This window comes from Euprymna scolopes, chromosome 31, assembly GCF_053919585.1.
Source record: "Euprymna scolopes isolate OS-2025 chromosome 31, ASM5391958v1, whole genome shotgun sequence".
Classification (NCBI taxonomy): domain Eukaryota; kingdom Metazoa; phylum Mollusca; class Cephalopoda; order Sepiida; family Sepiolidae; genus Euprymna; species Euprymna scolopes.
Window position 1 is genome coordinate 48458594 of NC_136512.1, and position 26543 is coordinate 48485136.

At 27.9% G+C, this 26543-nt stretch overlaps 1 protein-coding gene across 12 annotated transcripts in view; it reads right to left on the reverse strand.

Annotated features, from left to right (window-relative positions):
- LOC145255736 (extended synaptotagmin-1-like) overlaps positions 1 to 26543 on the reverse strand; it is an 888623-nt gene that overhangs the window by 468994 nt on the left and 393086 nt on the right. For 7 of the 12 annotated variants that reach the window (XR_013863897.1, XM_080114360.1, XM_080114356.1 and 4 more), the window contains 2 exons: positions 25115 to 25188; positions 20839 to 20883 (listed from right to left, as the gene is read on the reverse strand). Coding sequence is in view for 11 of the 12 variants with exons in the window: in XM_080114360.1 (XP_079970486.1) it covers positions 20839 to 20883; positions 25115 to 25188 (119 nt within the window). In the remaining variant the exon portion in view is untranslated. The remainder of the gene's footprint in view (positions 1 to 20838; positions 20884 to 25114; positions 25189 to 26543) is intronic. The other 5 variants (XM_080114367.1, XM_080114365.1, XM_080114359.1 and 2 more) reach the window with 1 other exon arrangement.

Below are 26543 nucleotides of genomic sequence, written 5' to 3' on the forward strand. Positions count from 1 at the left end.
TATATAAATATACATACATATACACATAGTTATATATATAAATATACATACATATACACATAGTTATATATATATATATATATACATACATATACACATAGTTATATATATATATATATACATACATATACACATAGTTATATATATATATATATATACATACATATACACATAGTTATATATATATATATATACATACATATACACATAGTTATATATATATATATATACATACATATACACATAGTTATATATATATATATATATATATATACATATACACATAGTTATATATATATATACATATACACATAGTTATATATATATATATACATATACACATAGTTATATATATATATATACATATACACATAGTTATATATATATATATACATATACACATAGTTATATATATATATATACATATACACATAGTTATATATATATATATATACATATACACATAGTTATATATATATATATACATATACACATAGTTATATATATATATATATATACATATACACATAGTTATATATATATATATATATACATATACACATAGTTATATATATATATATATACATATACACATAGTTATATATATATATATATACATATACACATAGTTATATATATATATATACACATAGTTATATATATATATATACACATATACACATAGTTATATATATATATACACATATACACATAGTTATATATATATATATACACATATACACATAGTTATATATATATACATACATATACACATATACACATAGTTATATATATATATACACATAGTTATATATATATATACATATACACATAGTTATATATATATATATATACATATAGTTATATATATATATATACATATACACATAGTTATATATATATATATATATATATACATACATATACACATAGTTATATATATACATACATATACACATAGTTATATATATACATACATATACACATAGTTATATATATATACATATACACATAGTTATATATATATACATATACACATAGTTATATATATATATACATATACACATAGTTATATATATATATATATACATATACACATAGTTATATATATATATACATATACACATAGTTATATATATATACATATACACATAGTTATATATATATATACATATACACATAGTTATATATATATATACATATACACATAGTTATATATATATATACATATACACATAGTTATATATATATATACATATACACATAGTTATATATATATATACATATACACATAGTTATATATATATATACATATAAACATAGTTATATATATATATACATATACACATAGTTATATATATATATACATATACACATAGTTATATATATATATACATATACACATAGTTATATATATATATACATATACACATAGTTATATATATATATACATATACACATAGTTATATATATATATATATATATATACACATAGTTATATATATATATATACATATACACATAGTTATATATATATATATACATATACACATAGTTATATATATATATATACATATACACATAGTTATATATATATATATATACATATACACATAGTTATATATATATATATACATATACACATAGTTATATATATATATACATATACACATAGTTATATATATATATATACATATACACATAGTTATATATATATATACATATACACATAGTTATATATATATATATATACATATACACATAGTTATATATATATATACATATACACATAGTTATATATATATATATACATATATATACATATAGTTATATATATATATATATATATATATACATATACACATAGTTATATATATATATACATATACACATAGTTATATATATATATATATATACATATACACATAGTTATATATAATTATACATATACACATATATATATATATATATATACATACATATACACATAGCTATATATACATACATATACACATAGCTATATATATATACATATACACATTGTTATATATATACATATACACATAGTTATATATATACACATAGTTATATATATATATAAACATAGTTATATATATATATAAACATAGTTATATATATATATAAACATAGTTATATATATATATAAACATAGTTATATATATATATAAACATAGTTATATATATATATAAACATAGTTATATATATATATATACATATACACATAGTTATATATATATATACACATAGTTATATATATATATACACAGTTATATATATATATATACATATACACATAGTTATATATATATATATATATACATATACACATAGTTATATATATATACACATATCCACATAGTTATATATATATATACACATATACACATAGTTAGATATATATATATATACATATACACATAGTTATATATATATACATATACACATAGTTATATATATATATATACATATACACATAGTTATATATATATATACATATACACATAGTTATATATATATATATACATATACACATAGTTATATATAATTATACATATACACATATATATATATATATATATATACATACATATACACATAGCTATATATACATACATATACACATAGCTATATATATATACATATACACATTGTTATATATATACATATACACATAGTTATATATATACACATAGTTATATATATATATAAACATAGTTATATATATATATAAACATAGTTATATATATATATAAACATAGTTATATATATATATAAACATAGTTATATATATATATAAACATAGTTATATATATATATAAACATAGTTATATATATATATATACATATACACATAGTTATATATATATATACACATAGTTATATATATATATATACACAGTTATATATATATATATACATATACACATAGTTATATATATATATATATATACATATACACATAGTTATATATATATACACATATCCACATAGTTATATATATATATACACATATACACATAGTTAGATATATATATATATACATATACACATAGTTATATATATATACATATACACATAGTTATATATATATATATACATATACACATAGTTATATATATATATACATATACACATAGTTATATATATATATATACATATACACATAGTTATATATATATATACATATACACATAGTTATATATATATATATATACATATACACATAGTTATATATATATATATATATACATATACACATAGTTATATATATATATATATATACATATACACATAGTTATATATATATATATATACATATACACATAGTTATATATATATATATATACATATACACATAGTTATATATATATATATATATACATATACACATAGTTATATATATATATATATACATATACACATAGTTATATATATATATACATATACACATAGTTATATATATATATATACATATACACATAGTTATATATATATATATATACATATACACATAGTTATATATATATATATACATATACACATAGTTATATATATATATATATACATATACACATAGTTATATATATATATATATACATATACACATAGTTATATATATATATATATATACATATACACATAGTTATATATATATATATATACATATACACATAGTTATATATATATATATACATATACACATAGTTATATATATATATATATATACATATACACATAGTTATATATATATATATATATACATATACACATAGTTATATATATATATATATATATATACATATACACATAGTTATATATATATATATATATACATATACACATAGTTATATATATATATATATACATATACACATAGTTATATATATATATATATACATATACACATAGTTATATATATATATATATATATACATATACACATAGTTATATATATATATATATACATATACACATAGTTATATATATATATATATATATACATATACACATAGTTATATATATATATATATATATATACATATACACATAGTTATATATATATATATATACATATACACATAGTTATATATATATATATACATATACACATAGTTATATATATATATATATACATATACACATAGTTATATATATATATATATATACATATACACATAGTTATATATATATATATATACATATACACATAGTTATATATATATATATATATACATATACACATAGTTATATATATATATACATATACACATAGTTATATATATATATATATATACATATACACATAGTTATATATATATATATATACATATACACATAGTTATATATATATATATACATATACACATAGTTATATATATATATATATACATATACACATAGTTATATATATATATATATACATATACACATAGTTATATATATATATATATACATATACACATAGTTATATATATATATATATACATATACACATAGTTATATATATATATATATACATATACACATAGTTATATATATATATATATACATATACACATAGTTATATATATATATATATACATATACACAGTTATATATATATATATATACATATACACAGTTATATATATATATATATATATATATACATATACACATAGTTATATATATATATATATATACATATACACATAGTTATATATATATATATATATACATATACACATAGTTATATATATATATATATATACATATACACATAGTTATATATATATATATACATATACACATAGTTATATATATATACATATACACATAGTTATATATATATACATATACACATAGTTATATATATATATACATATACACATAGTTATATATATATATATACATATACACATAGTTATATATATATATATACATATACACATAGTTATATATATATATACATATACACATAGTTATATATATATATACATATACACATAGTTATATATATATATACATATACACATAGTTATATATATATATACATATACACATAGTTATATATATATATACATATACACATAGTTATATATATATACATATACACATAGTTATATATATATACATATACACATAGTTATATATATATATATACATATACACATAGTTATATATATATATACATACATATACACAGTTATATATATATATACATATACACAGTTATATATATATACATATACACAGTTATATATATATATATACATACATATACACATAGTTATATATATATATATACATACATATACACATAGTTATATATATATATACATACATATACACATAGTTATATATATATATACATACATATACACATAGTTATATATATACATACATATACACATAGTTATATATATACATACATATACACATAGTTATATATATACATACATATACACATAGTTATATATATACATACATATACACATAGTTATATATATACATACATATACACATAGTTATATATATACATACATATACACATAGTTATATATATACATACATATACACATAGTTATATATATATATATATACATATACACAGTTATATATATATATACATACATATTCACATAGTTATATATATATACATACATATTCACATAGTTATATATATATACATACACATAGTTATATATATATATATACACATAGTTATATATATATATATACATATACACATAGTTATATATATACATACATATACACATAGTTATATATATACATACATATACACATAGTTATATATATATATACATATACACATAGTTATATATATATATATACATATACACATGGTTATATATATATACATACATATACACATGGTTATATATATATACACATAGTTATATATATACACATAGTTATATATATATACACACACATAGTTATATATATATATACACATAGTTATATATACACACACATAGTTATATATATATACATATACACATACACAGTTATATATATACATATACACATAGTTACATATATATATATATACATATACACATATACACAGTTATATATATACATATACACATAGTTATATATATACATATACACATAGTTATATATATATATACATATACACATAGTTATATACATATACACATATACACATAGTTATACACATATACACATAGTTATATACATATACACATATACACATAGTTATATATATGTATATATACATATACACATATATATATATATATATATATATATATATATATATATATATATATACATATACACATAGTTATCTATATATATAAAAATGTAAAGTTGGTTCGTTCTAAAAAAATAAAACCATGTTTATACGTTACCAATTTATTTGAAATTTTCAGACAACCCATTTTTTGAGTCGAGGTATGTTTTTATGTTATTAAAATAAATTTACCTAATTAAAATTAAAATATTAAATAAAATAAATATATTTATTTAATCGTTTCTGCGAATCTTTTCTGTTGATAAAACTGAACTTCCGGTTTGATTCATTTCACAGCCACGAATTGACGAAAGGTTTCATTTTCTGTTAACTCGATAAGTAAAAAAAAAAAAAAAAAAAAAACATATTTCATTTGTTTATCTTCCAAATTTTTTAATTTACACATCTTTTCTTTATTATATAAGGCCAAAAAAAAAAAACCGTTTGTTGGTTGCTTTTGAGTTTTTTTGTTTTTCTATATAAGATTACTCACGCAGAGAGTGATCCGTGCTGAAATAATGTTATTATTATTTAAAAAGTCATTCTTAACATGGGGAGGTAAGGATGTTTTGTACCTATTCTGTACTTTAACCTTACAATTGAATAAATAAAAAAAAAAAAAACATCATAAAACGTTATTTAAACGTGGAAATATGATTTAAAAAATAGCGCGGATCGCTCTCTGCATTAGCACCATTTTTATTTATTGTTGTTGTTTCACGAATTTTCGGCCAACTATTCCTCTGGCCTTCATGAAAAGAAGTCCTTTTATAAATGTTCAGTAACTTTTTCCTTTTATTATTCTTAAAGAGTAAAACTTTTCTTATTCATGAAAGGAGTTAAGCCTACGTAAATAAATAAATGTTTGTACACGTGACAAATTATCAATAAATGGTTTAGTTACTTTTTTAAAAAAAATGTTTGTAAAAGTGCGAAAGGCGACGTTGTTGTATACTCCCATGCTTAATTTCTATACTTATAGGTTTTTGGAATTTTTTTTCACTGGATTATTATTGATTGGACACTAATTAAACAGATTATTAAAAAAAAAAAAAATGTAAAAAAGAAATAATTATTTCGACATTTGAAAGTGGTGCTCACTTTTTAGTTACAATGTTCTGATAAATCAGTCACCCATTTTGTAAGCAATAAAAACGCGGTATATCAAAACCATAGAAAGTAAAAATAATGAGTCTCTACCGCATTTGTAAGTCAGAAATATATTTGTTTCTCAAAGAAAAAAAAAATAGAGAGAACAGGACTTTTTTTATTGTTTTCATGAAAATAAAGTTTCGAGATTTTTAATTATTTTTTTTTTTTTTACTTATTTAGTCAGTTTGTGTTTTTTTTTTTTTTAATTGTTTTGTGAAAGGTGAGTTTTTTTTCAAAACTTTTGTTTTGTTTCTTTTTAATTTTTTTTAAAGTATTATAAATTTCACTAACATGCTGGAGAAATGTTTAATAATTTGGTATTTTTTTAGATTAGGTCCACCTCCACAATTTTCCTTTTAATGACGACATTTATAGTTTTCCGAGTATGCTGAACACGCAAATTGCATTGAAATTTTGCGGAAATAAATAGTTGTATTATGCATTGTATTCTTCGGCGGCCATCTTTTTACGTGCACATGCGCCATAAACAAATACACACACGTAAAAAAGATGGCCGCTAAAGATTACAATGCATAATACAACTTTTTATATCTTGATAACTACTTATTTCTGCAAAATTTCGATGCGATTTTCGTATTCAGCATAGTCGAAAACCATTTCAAGTCGTCATTTAAAAGAAAATTGAGGAGGTGGACCTAATCTAAAAATTTACCAATAATTTTTAATCCCGTACGCCTCCCGATACATTGCTTCGTCAACATGCGACCATTTTATATCTCCCGAAGACACTTCCGTATTTAGAAAAAAAAAAAATAAATAAATCAAAAGTGACCGATTTACCAGAACGTGGTAACTAAAAAGTGAGTATCCCTTTCAAATGTTGAAATGATTTTTTTTTTTTTTTCAATTTTTTTTCATAATCTGGTTAGTGTTCAATCAATAATAATCCAGTGAAAAAATTTCAAAAAACCTATCAGTATAGAAACTCCACCACGTAAGTAAATAAATAAAAAATGTTACGTGCGCATGCGTTAGCCTTGACTAGGGGGGTACTAAGGGAACGACCATTAAATAATTCTGCAGGTCGCCATGGAACTCAACGCCCAAGGAGTATCAAAATAGTTTTCATGATCTGAAGAAATTTTTTTTTCCGAAAAGTGGGTGATCACTTTTCCATCTAAATTTAACTTAAAATGAGCACCCACTTTCTGGCCACCTGAGGAAGGGGCATTTATTTTCGTGTTTATTGGCTTAAAGGTTTTTTTGACAAGGCAGTTTGGTATGTGAATGCATATTTAACAGTTTTCGTTTATGCTCACGCATAGCATAAACAAAGGCTACGTCTGTGAAATGGAAAATAGTCCCAGAGTTCAGGGGTTAATACCATGCAAAAGAAATCAAACAAAAAGACTTTTTAGCCAAGAAACACACAGAAAGAAAAAAAAAATAGCATCCATTTTTTTTCTATCGAATTCATTTGCTGTTTTTATTGAAAACTATTTTCCCCCGGATTTTTGATATAATTTTCCATTAAGGGCTGTGCGTCTCACGTTCGTAAATAACAAAATTTTTTTTGTAGATTTTGGTGTGCTAAAAACGAATCTGCAAACCGTTTCCGTCACAAAAAAATAGTTTTTATGATATGAAGAAATTACTTTTTCGAAAAAGTGGCGATCACTTTTCCATGTAAATTTAACTTAAAATGAGCACCCACTTTCTAGTCACCTGAGAGAGGGGGGATTTTTTCCCATGTTTATTGGCTAAACAGCTTTCGTTTATGCTTACGCATAGCGTAAACGAAGGCTACGGCTGTTAAATGGAAAATAGTCCCAGAGTTCAGGGGTTATTACCATGCAAAAGAAATCAAACAAAAAACTTTTTAGCCAAGAAACAGAAAAATGCCCCTCTCTCAGGTGGCCAGAAAGTGGGTGCTTATTCTAAGTTAAATTTAGATTGAAAAGTGATCACCCACTTTTCGAAAAAGTAATTTCATGAATGTCATGAAAACTTTTTTTTTGCTACGTAAACGGTTTGCAGATTCGTTTTTAGCACACCGAAATCTACAATAAAATATTTCGTTATATATGAACGTGAAACGGGCCTTAAAGTAAAATAATACCGGATTTTTTTGAGCAGATTTGCCGTTTAGTTGTACAAATATCCTCAAACCAGGTAACCACTAAAAGGGATTTTTAAAAGTCGTCACCTATATCGAGCAAAAGTTTAAAACCACCGATTATATGCCAGCTTAAATCATGGTAACATATATTGAGTGAGTTCCTAACAGTATTTTTAGTTTAAACTCATTTTCCCATAATTTCCCCAAACTTAACGTGTTCGATACAGTCTGCCGCCATTTGTATTTTTCAGATATACCGATAAACATTGAATGTTTTTGAACCGATTATACATTACATAAAAACACTAAAATCTTATCCAGTTAGGTAGAACACTTACTTTTCTTGCCTTTGATAACATTTATTTGTTATATATTTATTTTTTGACAACTTCTTTGTATCTGTGTTTAGTAATATAAACCCTTTTCATTTAATGTAACGTTTAGTCGGCTCGAAAAACAGTGTTTATTGGTGTATTTGAAAGCTACAAATGGTGGTGGACACTGTTGATTACTTTAAGTTAGAGAAAGTGAGTTAAAACTAAAAAAACTATACAAAATACTGTCAGAAACCTATCCATTATGCCAGCCTATGTCATGGTAACATATGTTCGGTGAGTTTTCAGACACTGTTTTGTATAGTTTTTAGTTTTCAACTTACTTTCCCAAACTTAACGTATTCAACAGAATTCGCGACCATTTCTGTTTTTTGAGCCAATTAAACATTTTACATTACATAAAAACACTAAACAATTATCCAATTAGGTAGAAACGTAAATTACCTTACCTTTGCTTTCATTTATTTGTTTTTGGACGACTTTTTCGAATCTGTGTATAGTGACCCCCCTCCCCCCACCATCAACCAAATATTAATTACTAAATCACATTTTTTAAAACAACAACAAAAAAAAAGCATTTAGCGTTTCAACATTTTTGCTACGTTCGGCTTGATTCACTGATTGTTGGTCAAGTCCAAAATATGAATGATTGACAGAAACTCTCGAGGATCCAGATCAAATTCTGCAAGAGTACCATTTTTTTCAGTTTCGCCTTCTTTTTCACTTTTTGCAGTGGATTGCTGTACTAATATAAGAAACATGCATTTTCTCTTTTATTAAATTTTTCCATTACACCAAATTGAGCCACTGCAACGCGTGGCAGGGTACAGCTAGTATATATATATATATACATATCATCATCATCATCATCATCGGCGGTCACTCGTGTCCGAGTAAGACTGTCCTCTGTTGTGGCTTCTGTGGGTCCTCAGGTGAGCATAGAGCCTAATCCTAGACCCAATTTGTCTTGTGCAATTTGGGCAGATAAAGGTAGTGGTGGTGGGGTGGGGTTGGGTGTGTCTGGTTGATAATCTGTCCTTTCTGTGCTTGCGTTTATCCTCAGCAGCTTGATTTAGGTCACTACTATAAAGCGCAGCACCTTTGTGGACAGCGCTCCTCCATGCCAACCTGCTCCCAGCCACGTCCTCCCATGTCTCAAGGTCCATGTGAAACCGCTTTAGATTTGCTTTGATGTTGTCCTTATACCTCATCTTTTGGCCACCCTGGGCACGCTTTCCCTCAACAAGCTGAGAGTAGAAAATCTGTTTTGGGAGGCGGAGATCCGGCATTCGGACAACATGACCAGTCCATCTGAGCTGGCGTTGAGCAACAGTAGCGGTGATAGTGGGAATGTCAGCCTCACTCAGGACGCTGGTGTTGGTGCGTCGGTCCTTCCAACTAATTCTGAGGATTTTTCGGAGGCATCTTTGGTGGTACGTCTCCAGGGTTTTTACGTGCCTCCTGTATGTGGTCCAGGCCTCCGATTCATAGAGAAGAGTGGGCAGCAAGACAGCTTTATATACCATGATTTTCTGTCATAAGAGAAAACTTCACAATGACCCTACACTGAAACTCTGAGTAATGGTAATCCCCACTGTAGATGAACACAAATTTCTGTTTCTCCCTGGATCGCCACCTTGTCGTGGTGGAGAACCTTGTGTGTTCCGATGAACCTGAGAGCAATGCCGTCCGGAGCCTAGGCTCCTGGTAGGGCCACCCATGGCGGTAAGGTTGAAGGGGAGGTTCCAGACAAAGAGTGATCCAAAAGACCTCAACGGCTGATGCGGCGGATGATGACAATAATGACACAACGGCACTGAAGGCGGATGAAGGCTGCAACAGAAGAGAGTCTCCAGTCGTCGTGGTTCTCCATGCCATTGGAATCAGGCCCTCCTCTGCCAAGGGGCCGTGTGGTGGCTGCAGGCACATCAGTCTCCCCACGTTAAAAGACATCACGCGCAGGCGTTCTCCCGAAAGGGAACACATCCTACTCTACATCATGGATGGAAAAGTCTTGTGACAGTTTTAGTCATTAAGCTCCCGGACTGAGGCAGAGAGAGCTCTCCCTTAATTCCCGGATAGAAAATGTCCTGTGGCGACCAGGAAGTGGTGATGGGAGCAGGACAGTGTAGTCTGGCAGCTCCTAGCTGCAACCTGGCACATAGGTGGTGGGTGCCAGATTCAGTCGCTAACCTCACGGACCGAGGCAGAAAGAGTTTTTCGGCAGCTGCATCCATGACTGAGCAGCCCTGTTTAGGATCCACTCTGCTCACCCCAGTAGGGGAGGGGGTTAGAAAAGGTACCCCTAAAAATAGCCTGCCTCAAAAAAACCCGTCTGGACTACCGCATCCAGAGGGATCACCAACATGCGGTCGGAAAAAGAAAGAAAACTTATGCCTATATTTTGGAACCTGGAATGTGAGGACCCTCATGGACAACAAAACAAGTGATCGACCCGAAAGAAGAACTGCCATTATCTCAAGAGAGCTAAGGAGGTTCCAGATTGACATAGCTGCGCTCTCTGAAACCCGACTGGCTGACGACGGGCAGCTGAGGGAGGAGAAAGGCGGGTACACCTTCTTTTGGAAAGGAAGGCCTGCGGAAGAGCCGCGTATCCATGGCGTGGGCTTTGCTATAAAGAACAGCCTCATCCGCCACCTCAATGAGCCCCCTGTTGGCATCAACGAACGCCTAATGACCATGCGCCTGATGCTTGCGGGCAGCCAAATGGCCACTGTGATTAGTGCGTATGCTCCAACACTTGATGCACATGATGAAATAAAGGAGACCTTTTATGCTGACCTTGACACCATTTTATCCGGGGCCCCCAAGGGGGACAAGATAATCCTACTTGGGGATTTCAATGCCAGAGTGGGACAAGACCATCAGCACTGGAGAGGAACGCTTGGAAGAGAAGGAGTTGGGAACATTAACTCAAATGGTACATACATATACACACACACACAAACATGCATACATGGTGGTGATTAATCCATGGATACTTTTGCTATACTGTTTTTTGACTAAAGATGAATCTTTTCACATTTAAAAGATAAAGGGCTTTATGAAAAATATAAATGCATGTAAATTATCGAATACAACTTTGGTATTTCAAATAATTTTTTTGTGAAAATCGATTGAATATGGCGTTTTTATATAAAAAAAAAAAGTTGAACAATTTTTTTACTTTGAACAGATCTCATTTAAAATGTCCAATAATAATCTTGTACCTACAAAGAGGATTTCTCTTTTGTTGTCAATATTTAGTTTTCAATGTACATCCTTTAGGTTTTGATTATAGTCAAGCATAAGCAATTTTTTGAAAAGCAAATCACTTTGTAAAAAACAAATTATTAAAAACATCCACAAAATCATGTTTAGTTTTGATTTCTAATTTGATTTTTGTGTGCATATATGGAATTTGATGCGTTGAATTAGTAGAAAATGCTATCAAAGTGTTTCATCATGAATCATTCATGAACTAACATTAATTAAATATTTACATTACTGTATCTGCTGTAAATGCCCAGATTTCATCTGGTCATCATGGAATTAGGAAAAAATCCAAATTGATCGATCAGTCTCATTTAGTTTGGAATATTTAAAATGGTGGCAACATCTAAAAACTTCAGTAATTATATTATAAGCTTAATCATAATAGTAAACAGTAACAATGGCAAATTTTGAAATGTGAAATATAATGTCACTGTAGAACTGATTACAGTGGAAAGTTTTTTTTTTCCAGTAAGAATTAGATATTTAAAAATATAAAATAAGATTTCCCTCTGTAATCAACATATCAACACATAGGTCAAAAAATTTAAAAAAATAAAGCAAACAAAAAAGAAAATAGCAAGCAGTTATTGAGAAAAATCAAAAATAGCTGAAGATGGCAGGTTGATAAGTCAGAGCTATTAAAGCATATGTTGTGCATCAAGTAGCTATGGAGAGGGGGCAAGGGATAAAAACTAAAAACAAAACAAAAATAATAAAACCAAACAAATAAAAATAGTCTAACACCAATTCATTGCTAACACTGCAGCAACCAGAAAAAAAAGGCAAACTATTTTTTGTTCTATTTAGAAGCCATTATTAATTTTACTGGAAAATCATTCCCTAACTCATTAAAATTTGTTGAACAGAAAGAAAATGTTTAAGGATGTAAGAAAAGTGGTTTTAGTCATAAACTGAATCTTGTACATTTCTCTTTATAGTAACAATGTCCCTTTAATGTGTTCTACTCATTTTCACTTATTCTGTTTTTGGCATAGTTTTTCTCTTCATTCCTTCTACTGTTGGTTGGTTTGATGCTTACATTTTTTCTTTTCATTTATGAACAACTGACAACTTAATGAGTTGTATAGATAAATCAAGTCCTCAAAATTCAGTGAGTCAGTTGTCTCCAAATTTCACTGTGTATGGTTTTGTCTAATCACATCCTTTTAAGTCTTCCTTGGTCAGCCGATCTTCTTGCAATTCTAAGTATTCATGTTTTTGCAATGGTTTATCAAGGAAAATGAATGCTTTATGTGACCATACTAGCATAACCGATTCGTCCTTAAGATAATGAGCAAATATAGTGCTTTCAGCAAATCTCATCTGCATTTAGTCAGATTTCACACTGCAGTTAAGTCTAATCGAATCTCATTTCTCTGCTCTTGGGTGGGAGAGAATTGGGTGAGAGTCCACTATTTGATTCATTGGTTGGTTGTTTTTGAGTTTTTGTTTTACGGCATATCAACCTTTTTCAGGTTATTTAATGGCAAATCAAGTGATTTTGAAGAAAAGAAAAAATTAATTTATTTAATGCTGAAAAAATAAAAAGAAACTTTTCCCTTTTATATTTTTCGTATATTTTTTGTTACTCTATATTTCTGTTTTTTTTTTTATATTCTTGTTACTCTCAAAAAGGAGAGAATTTCATCCAAGCAGTTGGTTTTTGAAGGTATTTTTCATATTGTTAATTTTAGATATTGTTTTCCTATGGCATCAAAGACTCTACATTCTATGAAAAGATGTTTGACAGAGCAAATTTTCTGACAGAATGAACATTGTGGTTGCTCTTGATAAATTATGAAGGAGTGCATGAATTTTGTATGCCCAAATATGCATTCTAGATTGGACTACATGTTTCTTTCTTGATTTTCTAGGAGTTTATCTCCATTCTACCAATATGGGTTTGATTTGGTATAGTTTGTTATTTGTGTTGTCATTCTATTGTTGCTGCCATTTTGCACAAAATATTTGGTTGATTTTATATTTAAAATCAGTGTAGGCAATGTTAATTGTATTGGGGTTCAAGTTTAGAACTGATTTGGCTGCTAAGTCAGCCCTTTCATTTCCTTTTATTTAGATGTAACTTGGAATCCAGTATATAATTATTACTTTGTTTTTTAGATAATAAGTTGATTCTGTTTAGTAGTTTGATAATTAGACAGTTTCTAAGTTTTTTGTTATTTAGTGATGTTAGAATGGAGAGTGAATATTTGAAATCGCAGCGTATGGTCTTGGTCTTTGGATGGTCAAGGTATTTCAGAAGAATATCACTGGTTTTTTCTTGGTAGGTATTAGGGTTGGCTTTTGCTCTTGAAAGTTTGTTTAATTTTAAAATTACTTTGTGTTTTTGGAGAATACAAGATGGAGTTTCAAGTAGAATGTGTTCCTGGATATTTTCAACATGCATTTTGAGTTCCTGTAGTATTGATTCCATTTGAAGACTAAAGGGTTCTCTATAGCTTTTTTTTAGTTTTTCAAATAACTCCTTATATCTTCTAATGAATGTAATTTTGTATGATGGATTATTTGAGTATGCTTTAAATTTAGTGTAATATTAGGCACCCAGTTTGTGACTCCTTATTTAAAGAAATCTCATTAGCGGCTGCATAAAGACTTTCAACAGGGACATTCTAAAAGCACTGAGTACTAATCTTAGTCTTTTATGGCATACTGGATCTAAAATCTTTAAAATTGTTTCTCACTAATTGGTATAAAACTACCATAATCTAGTTTAGATCTAATCCATGTCCTATATAGTTTCACTAAAGTTTCTTGGTCTCCTCTCCACTTTGTGCGAGTCATCACATGTAGTAATTGTAGTCTTTTATTGAAACTACTTGGGTTCTGCAGGATGAATGTCAGTTTTTTTTATAAAATATTAATTCCAGAAATTTGTGTTCATCTACAGTGGGGATTACCATTACTCAGAGTTTCAGTGTAGGGTTATTGTGAAGTTTTCTCTTATGACAGAAATGTACGCATTTAGTTTTTGATTGGGAAAATCTATATCCATTCATCCAGTTTGTTTAGGCATTGTTGGAGTTTGCGTTCGATGGTGTGATATTTCGATCTACAGTACATCAGAAGATAAGGATCCTTCAACACCAGGATTCAGAAATTTCACTATGCTGTTCATTTTAACATTGAATAACATCACAGATAGTACGCTTCCTTGAGGGACTCCCTCCTCCTGGCTCATGGTGTCAGAGAAAGTGGATCCAATGCGAACCTTAAATTTGCAGTCAGATAAGAATCCCTTTATAAATTGTGGGAGTCTGCATTTTAAATCAAGATTACACAAGTCTCACTTTATTCCATAATTCGAAGCTTTCTCTAGGTTGAAAAAGATTGCTGATAGGTGCTCATTCCTGATAAATGCTTCCCTTATAGCCGTTTCCAGTTGGACTAGGTGATCAGTTGTACTTCTTTTTTATGGAATTCAAGATACAAAACTAATTTGTCATTTATTATTCTCTCTATTATTTTACACAAACAGCTGATTAATGAGATCGGTCAAATTTTTACAGGTTTGAATCATCTTTTCCTGGTTTTAGGATTGCTATTATTGTGGTTTGCCTCCATAAGTAGGGGAATTCACCTTCTTTCCATAATTTGGTATAAGTTCTTAGTAGTAATTGTAGTGATTCTGTAGGGAGTTGCCGCAAGAATTTGTAATGGATTTACTCTAGTTGTGGGATCTTTTAATAGAATCTTTTAATTTGGTTAATGTAAGAAGTTCATTGTAATCTAGGTTTTTTTATTTAAAATTTAGTTTGTGCTGTTCAGCATTTTGTGTAATTATCATAAATATTTTAAGGTTTTGATGGGATGAATTTTAGGAAAAGGTTTCAGCTAGTAAGTCATTGTTTATCTCAGTGTAATTCAGCCTATTCCTACATTTTTCTTTGAATATTTGCCAATTTTCTTAAGTTTCCATCTGGGAGTTTTTACACTGTTGGATTTTGGGCTTTGTATCAGTATTGGAAAATAATCACTGCCACAAGTGTCGTCATATACATTCCAGTTAAAGTCCATATGTATTTATAGGTAACATAAGCTTAGATCAGTGGCTGCTAGTTGGATGGAAGTGTGTAGGTGCATCATTAAGGAAGCAATATCATTTTTGTTAATAAAGTTTTCTAATGTTTTGCCCTTTTTATTAGTGTCCTTACATCTGCACAGGATGTTGTTACTATTGAAATCCCCTAATAAGATAAAAGTTTTAAGTAATTGGTCGATCAGTTTTTTCAATTCATTTTTATCCAGTTCATCATTTGATGCAAAGAACATACCGTCATTGTTTTATATAGAGTAGCGTTAATGGCAATTGCTTGATTGTTGGTTATTATGTTTATTTGGCTGCGTGATATATCATTTCTGACTAGAATTGTTGCCCCTCTTCCAGCGGTCTTGCCCATAAAGTTATGTGTAATTAAATATTTAGGAGTTCTTAATATTGATGTCATATTTTTGTTTCAGAAAGGTTTCTTGAAGTAAACTATTGTGGGGTATTCTTGTGTTAATAGCAGAACTAGTTTGTTTATATTTTTTTTTCATAATGCATTTCTTCATATTGCAGTTCCATTAGAAAATTTTTTTGCTCTATGTTTTTTTTTTTTTATCATGATTAGACTTTTTAATTAATCTACCTGCATGTTTTTGGAGGTAAAGAGTTTTTTTTGTTTTTTTTTAAGTTTGTGTGTTTGGTTGAGGGTTTTGTTGAGATGTTTCTTTTCTTTATCTGGGTCTGAAAGTAGATCTTAGTTTTGCTTGGTAAATTGATTTGGATTCTTGTTCATTATTTTCCTATCTTTTTGTTTTTTTATATTTTCTGTATTGTTATAAATTTCCATCATTTCTAATATTTGGAAACTATTTTGCATGTCTATTGTTTGAGTTTCTTTTCCCTGTAGTGTTCTTTACTGTTTTATTACTGGTTTTATTGGTAATCTCTGCTAATTGTTTTGCATGTTTCTGTGATATATTTTTAAATGCTTCAGTTGTAGGCAGATTCTTATCTTTTTTGCTTTGGTTTATTATTTCCATTATTTTATTTCAACCAAGGTATTTTTTTTTAAGCTATTTGGAAATTTTGGCCATTCTTCATGGTTTAATGAGGTTTATTTATGAGCTCTTTAAATTCATTGTATATTTCATTGTGTTGATGTGATCTGTTTATATTTTTATTATTTCAGCACACATTTCATGTTTTAAATATGTTTCCTCTTTTAAATATGTTTCAATTATTTTCTAAGAAAGTTATGTTTCTTTTATGTTGTATTTCCATTATTTCTTTTTCCTTTTCAAATATTTTACAGATTTTGGAGTATGCAGAATGATTTTCTCTGCAGTTTGTAAGTTTTAATTTATTGATACACTCTGTTATCTGGCTCTCTATCTCCACACTTTCCACGTTTTTTTCCTTTGTAGGTTTCCTTGTGGCGTTCATACTTGTGGCAATTAAAAAAATCTTAGAAGAGCTTGTATATATTGCTCTACTTTTACATTTAAATTACTAATTTTAACTTTTTGTATTGTCTGGAAATTGGAAGTTAATATATATATGCGTTTGTGGCAATTAGCCTCAAGCACTTTCTGTTGACTAAATTATTTAAAATCAATTTGTTTAGCTGAAGCAGATGTGAAGAGTTTTGGTCTAACTAATTGATTGATCCTTAGCCATCACTTGCCATTATATATTTGGGGATAATGTTAAGTGGGTGGGAGGTAAGTATTTTGCTCAGTTTGGGGTGGATTATATATAATAGGACTTTACCATTACTGACATTACCAGATTGATCAGATCAGTCTCTCTGACCTCCAGTCTAGCTAAAGTAAGAACCAAAGTGGTGTTGGTGTGTTAGGGAAGATGAGGTGCTAAAACCTGACTTCAAAGTCCTTCAACCATCAAGATTCTGTCCTAAGACACCAAGGGTCATTACTCATGTGGTCCCATTGAGAGACTTTTACTCTCTGCAGGGAAGGCAGTCAGCATATTCAAGACAACTTTGTATGTGTTTTCTTGAATTGCATAATTTATTTACTATTAATCAAATATTTACTGAAATAAAAATAAAATGAACCAATAAAATTTTTCTTTTTAAAAAATAATTTAATTACAAAATTAAATTCACCATTCATAAACAATCAAAAATAATTTATTCTTTTTATAGTTGAAACAAAGGAATAAATTATTTTGTGACGTTTTGAAATTTGAAAGAATTTAAAATGTCAAGTTATCTTAAAAGTTTATAAAAACTTGCAAAAATTGAATTTTTATACAATTTTCAATTGTTTGTTTTTTTATATTGTTATAATATCTTTCTATTCCAAATGACAATTGATAAAATTGAGCTGCAAGTTTTGATTTGTTACTGCTGAAAGCGAGCTCTTTCAACGAGAAAAGCCAAAGAAGAGATTTGTGCTGCCAAAGGTGAAGGAACAATTACAATTGCTGATGAGCTTGGAGTTGGAAAATTGGAGCAACTAGATTTTGTTCATAGAAATTCGCGTCAAGATCCACATGAACTAACAGAAGCATAAGCCAATAGAGGAGTTGAAATTTGCCATCAATTATTCAGCAATCAGATCAGTATTTTTGGAAGCGCATTGTGACATCAGACAAGAAATCGGTCTATCTGGTCCAGCATAATCGAGACAAACAATAGGTTCCGAAAAGGCAAGAGATGCCATCGGTTCCAAAACAAAATCAATTTAGCATGAAGACATGTGTTGATTCCTTATGATTATGCCATCAGTGCCAAACTTTACTGTAAGCAACTGGAGCAGGTCTACAAAAAGTTGAAGCCAAAGTACTCTGCTCTGATCAACTGAAAGCATTCTTTCATGCAGCAGGACAATGCCAAGCCACACACTGCCAGGAAAATCAGAGACGAAGAGCTGGACGACGATGTTAAGGTTCTACCACATCAAGCTTACAGTCCTGATTGTGCTCCATTAGATTATGGCCTGATCTGTTCAATGCAAGAGTTTCTGAAGGACTGCTGATTTGACTTGTTTGATGAAGTTGGGGAAGCATGTCAAGAATTCTTTGATTGAAAGTTGGCCGAATGGTACTATGACCATGCAGATTGACGGCAGAAAGTCTTGGAAAATGACAGTCTTTATTTTGAGGATTGATTTTTGAATTGCTTTATGATTACTTGGAAAGTAAAACTGCAATTTTTTGCAAGTGTTTACAACATTTTAGGAAAACCTCATAGAAAGTGATTTCAAGCTTTTGAATTCTTAGCAAATCCTCATTGAAAATTTTGAAAGCCATTTACATCCAATCATTTTATTGTATAAATATTAAAACAACATTACCTTATAAAATTAGTTATAGTTTTATAACAATTTGATTTAATTAATAATTTAATAACCAAATGCTACTATAATTAAATTTAAAAAATCCTCTTAAAAAAATAAAGCATATTAAAAATAAAGGTGAAACAAAAATGATAGACTGAGAAATGTTAGCTTGATAAAGCTAGTTGTTTATGTAGGGTTCAAGTTATATTTGCTCAGGAGCTTCTGTTCAATGTTGAAAGATGCATTAAATCTGTAATTGATTTTCATAAATTTAACATTAGGATTGTTAAGTAAGAAAGTATCTAAAAGAATCCAGTAAAATTAATAATGACCAACGTTTTTCTTCTTGTTTATGCATCTTGTTTAAAAAAAATTAAAAAAGCTAATAAATATAAAATACCTCTTCTGCATAGACATTATCAGATGGCTCGGTCTGAATAGGTGACTAATAGAAAATATAAATAAACTCATAGAACAAAAAATAAAATAAAACAAAAGTAAAAAAAACTAGTTTCAAGTAGAAAAATTGTGTACAAATATGAAAAAAAAAAATCAAACTGGTGAGACATGAACATATTTGAAAAAATTGTACACACAGATAGAGAATTGAAACATTGAAAAGACAAATAAAAGGGACATAAAAAACGATTTTTCTTGCTCATACATTTTCTCCAAACTATACAAACAATAAAAATAATGTACAGAAAAGAAACAATATGAATATAAAAAACATATCTCCAGAAAAGTTTTTAATATTTATATATAAAAAGCCTGAAAAAATTGTATTTTTAAATTACATAGGATAGAAAATATTTTGCACAACTGAGTTATTAAATTGTCAGTCATTGTGCAGTTTGCTTTCAATAGTCTTTATCTATCTATATATCTATAAAAGTGAAATTATCTGTGTGTCTGTGTATACCAAACTACTCTGTCAATTTTCAGTCTACAGACTTGAGATTTGAGATAAGGGAATTGAGATTTGGGAAAATCTTTTTAATCAATTTTCAGCCAGAAATTTGGCTGTCCAAGGGTCAAAGTTCAACAATTTGACCTTTGAAAGCTCTACCAAACTCCACCGCCAATTTTGGGTCTAAACACTTAAAATTTTAGATGTATGTTACTTAGACATGGATCAAACTTTTTAATTTGATTTGAGCCCAGAACAACAAATGTTAAAGGGTCAAAATTGAGGTCAAAGTTTTAAAAAATTTGACCTCGCGGTCTCTACTAAATTACTCAGCCAATTTTTGATCTGAACATTTTAAATTTTACATAAAGTGTATTTAGGCATAAGGCAAGCTTTTTAATTTGCTTTTGGCTGAAAATTTGACTGCCAAGGAGTCAAAGTTGAAAGATTTGATCTTTGCGGTCTCTAGCAAACTATTCAGCCAATTTTGGGCCTAAACATTTGAAATTTTACATAAAGAGTTTTCAGACATGCAGCAAGCTTTTTAATCAGTTTTTGGGCAAAGATATGGCTGCCAAGAGGTCAAAGTTGAAAGAACTGACCTTTGCAGACTCTACCAAACTCCTCTGCCAATTTTGGGTCTAAACACTTGAAATTTTAGATGTAGGTTAGATGAGTCAAACTTTTTAATATATATATGCACATAAAGTTATGAACAGTACATAGGGCCTGAGCAAAGCCAGGCTGAACCGCTAGTTTTCAATATTTATGTCACCATAGAAAATTTACTATTTTTCCAAATATAAACTATTTGTAAAAGAATAGAGCACTCAAGTAGCCTTATAACTGAGAATATCTGGAAGTATATAATTTCCTTTATATGTGGTGAGGTTGATGGTCTAGTTGTTACAACACTTGGTGCTAAGATTGTATTCAGATTCATAATCAGAGTTAGAAGTATCCCCCTATTTTCTAGCAATACTAAAAGGTCATAATACGGCAACCCAGCTGTATGTAGATGAACTATATATATATTGAAATGATAAGTAGAGAGTAAGCACAAAGATGACTTGATTCTACATAAACATTAATGTCGGTCTTGAACAATTTAATTGGTTTATCATGAGCAATTATTTTTAAATGCAATATTCACAAGCTTATTAAAACTTTGTCAGCTCCACACACATATATGCACAACAAACACATTCAATATTATGCATCGGAATATACACTCTTTTGTTCTTTTTCCATTGTGTGTGAATAAATGTGTCTTATAGTGTAACTCGGTATTCTGGTTATATTCATTTAAGGTTGGAGTTTTGAACACATTTTCTTTTCTCTACAGATCAGTAACTTTGATCTCAACACACACACGCATATATATATATATATGCGTGTGTGTTTTTATCATGACTATGTTGATACTTTAAATTGACTGATATTGATACTTGTTATGCGACTTCTTGGCAAACGGATAAACACACATAGCAATATAAATAGATTTCGTGACTACAACTTTCTCATATTTAAACAGAATTTACTCTACTGTTTTTCTTAATTTTTTTAGGATTTACAAAATATTGTTTTTTTTTTTGTTGTTGTTTACAAATTTTGGTTCTAAACTTACAACTTTTATCATTAAATTTATAGAATACTCATCCAGGATTGGTACAAGCAATAAATATAGCATTAGTTTTACATTTTATTTTCTTCTTTTTCTTTGGCGATATAGTATGGAATTAGTGGCAACCTTTAAATTTAACCTGTTACCTAGAATACATAATTCACAAGTTTAACAATCCATTTTAGCTTTTGGTAATAATTTATTTCAACTTCAAACAGAGACTTCTTTAAATTAACTACCAAAATGACATCTATAGAATGATTGAAAGCATCTGGAAACTTGCAAATTTAAGGGAGAGGAGGTAGTTTTCTGTTGACTTATTTTAAGATTGAAGTACAAGATTTTATGATTTCTTATATTTTTATAGTGTTATTTTATTTTTATAGTGTATTTTATTTTTATAGTGTATTTTATTTTTATAATGTATTATTTTATTTTTATAGTGTATTATTTTATTTTTATAGTGTATTATTTTATTTTTATAGTGTATTATTTTATTTTTATAGTATATTTTATTTTTATAGTATATTTTATTTTTATAGTGTATTTTATTTTTATAGTGTATTTTATTTTTATAATGTATTATTTTATTTTTATAGTGTATTATTTTATTTTTATAGTGTATTATTTTATTTTTATAGTGTATTATTTTATTTTTATAGTGTATTATTTTATTTTTATCTTCAAAAGTTGGTTATTAACAGTATTGAGTGAAGTAAGGGGAGAGATCTAGGATGCACTTTCTGGAACCGTTTGTTATACATGTAGGCACTTACACCCCCTACTATTTTCAAATATAATTACATTCAAATGCATAAAAAGATTCAGGAGTTTATGGATACACTTCTGCTGATTTGATGAAATAAAATATTATAAACTTCATTTTATGCTATGAAGCTTTATCTAAAAGGATACTGAATTCTTTGTGTGTTCAAAGTTATTTTTAATAAGGTGAAATTAAAGCCAAGAACAATGCGAGATTTTTTTTTTTTTTATATAGAGTAAAACTCTAAACAACAGTAGTTTTTTTTTTTTTTTCCTGTTGTATCCAATGGTGTTATAAATCTCAATATATTTCGGACTTATTAGTCCTTTTTCAAGAGAAGACAGCGGAAGAGTGTTCTTCATGAGTGCAAACTCTGTCTGGCCGAGACTGAGGGATATAAGTAGGTTGTCGTTTGCTTGAAGCATTGTTGAAGAAAATTATAAGGTGAAATTAAAGCCAAGAACAATGCGAGATTTTTTTTTATATAGAGTAAAATTATTTCAACTCTAAACAACAGTAGTTTTTTTTTTCTGTTGTATCCAATGGTGTTATAAATCTCAATATATTTCGGACTTATTAGTCCTTTTTCAAGAGAAGACAGCGGAAGAGTGTTCTTCATGAGTGCAAACTCTGTCTGGCCGAGACTGAGGGATATAAGTAGGTTGTCGTTTGCTTGAAGCATTGTTGAAGAAAATTATAAGGTGAAATTAAAGCCAAGAACAATGCGGCCAGACAGAGTTTGCACTCATGAAGAACACTCTTCCACTGTCTTCTCTTGAAAAAGGACTAATAAGTCCGAAATATATTGAGATTTATAACACCATTGGATACAATAGGAAAAAAAAAAAAAAAAAAAACTACTGTTGTTTAGAGTTTTACTCTATATATATAAAAAAAAAAAAATCTCGCATTGTTCTTGGCTTTAATTTCACCTTATAATTTTCTTCAACAATGCTTCAAGCAAACGACAACCTACTTATATCCCTCAGTCTCGGCCAGACAGAGTTTGCACTCATGAAGAACACTCTTCCGCTGTCTTCTCTTGAAAAAGGACTAATAAGTCCGAAATATATTGAGATTTATAACACCATTGGATACAACAGAAAAAAAAAAAAAAAAACTACTGTTGTTTAGAGTTTTACTCTATATAAAAAAAAAAAATCTCGCATTGTTCTTGGCTTTAATTTCACCTTATAATTTTCTTCAACAATGCTTCAAGCAAACGACAACCTACTTATAAAGTTATTTTTATATCGCTGCCATAGTATCTATAAACTCTGTCACATATTCTCTTTCAATAATCTATATCGATAAAAACAAATATAAATTTAAAAAAATTGCGTGCATAAAAGTTACATATTTTTTCTTCTACTTACAACAGATTGAGGTGAAACTTTGTCTTCAATATATAAACCATTCTTTAACCCAGACTCAAGCTGTTGGTAATTTTCTGCAAAAAGAGGAAAAAGATAAAAATTACCAACTTAATATTTGTACATAATTATTGTTGGAAATAAAACTATTTTCTTGTTATATATGACCCGTCAATTTATTATCGATTGTGTGGACAAATAAATGTAATTTAGCAGTGCAGTTCTGAAATGTGAACAAAATATTTAAATTAATTTCCTCTCAGAATAAACATTTTTTTCATCAAAAAAACTTTAATTTTATTTCTTAAACAAAATCAATTGGATATGAGGTTGTGGCTCATCCCTTTTGTCTTCTATTGGCATGGTAGTATGTCTAATAGTCAAGAGTGAAGATGAGAAGGCAGGAAATGAAATTCCTGTGCCCCTCTTTGTCCATTTTTATCAGTTTCCAAAAAAGATTATTTTTTTGGACTCCGTCTAAAAAAAAAAAAAATGTAGGCGTTAATCAAGTTCTGGAACATTCTCTATAGAAGAAGGATACATTTTGGGGATGGGGGGGGGGTCTGTTGTTAGTCTGCCAGACTTATCAAACATTTTATTTAATCTCTCCTTTCAATTTAAAGGACAAGAATTTTCAAAAGGGAGAATAAAGTGTATTAGAACAAGAACGCCTAATACATTTTATGTTAACTTAAGCAAGTAAAATTTTGATCCATAATTATCACTGAAGAAACGGTTGTATAGTTTTGGACCCTGTCATGTCGATCAGCCAGAAAAAGAAAGAATAAAAGGTTTTCAGCTGTCTCTGGTTGGTGTTTGCAAAAAAAAACAAAACAAAGTGGTTGGAAAAAAAAAGCTTGGAGTGAAAAAGCCTAATAATCTATACCCTTTTCTTTTAAAAGAATTCAAAAGAAAGACCGAGAAGTGAACATTTAAAGACGATTTTTCTATTATTTGTCTCTTTTCAGTTAAGTAAGACTATTTTATTTAAGAAAATTGAAAATATTTTCCTTTTTTTTCTTTCAAATTGTTCCTATCATTTTAGGTGATAAAGTTAACTTTGTTGCTAGAGTCAATAAATCTCTTTTCAAGGTTTGTCTCTCAATGAGCCCTCTTTTTTATGAATGTTTTTTTTTTTTTTGTATTATTTTCCTAGGTGTTACCTAGGGTTAATTTTACCCTTGCTTTGGGAAATGAAAGCAACTGCTTTATATTCTCTTTGGACTTAATTTACTTTCTGAATGTAGTTTTTATTTGCTCCTTTTTTATTTGTCTTTTCCCTTTTTTCCATCCACTTATTGTTTCTCAGAAATGGAATTTGATGAACAAATCAAATCTTCACAGAAGGCTAAAGAAAACATTGAAGGGAGTGATATGAATAGCCTTGAAAAAGGGATAAATAAAAACTTGTTCAGAAATAGGATTGTTTGGA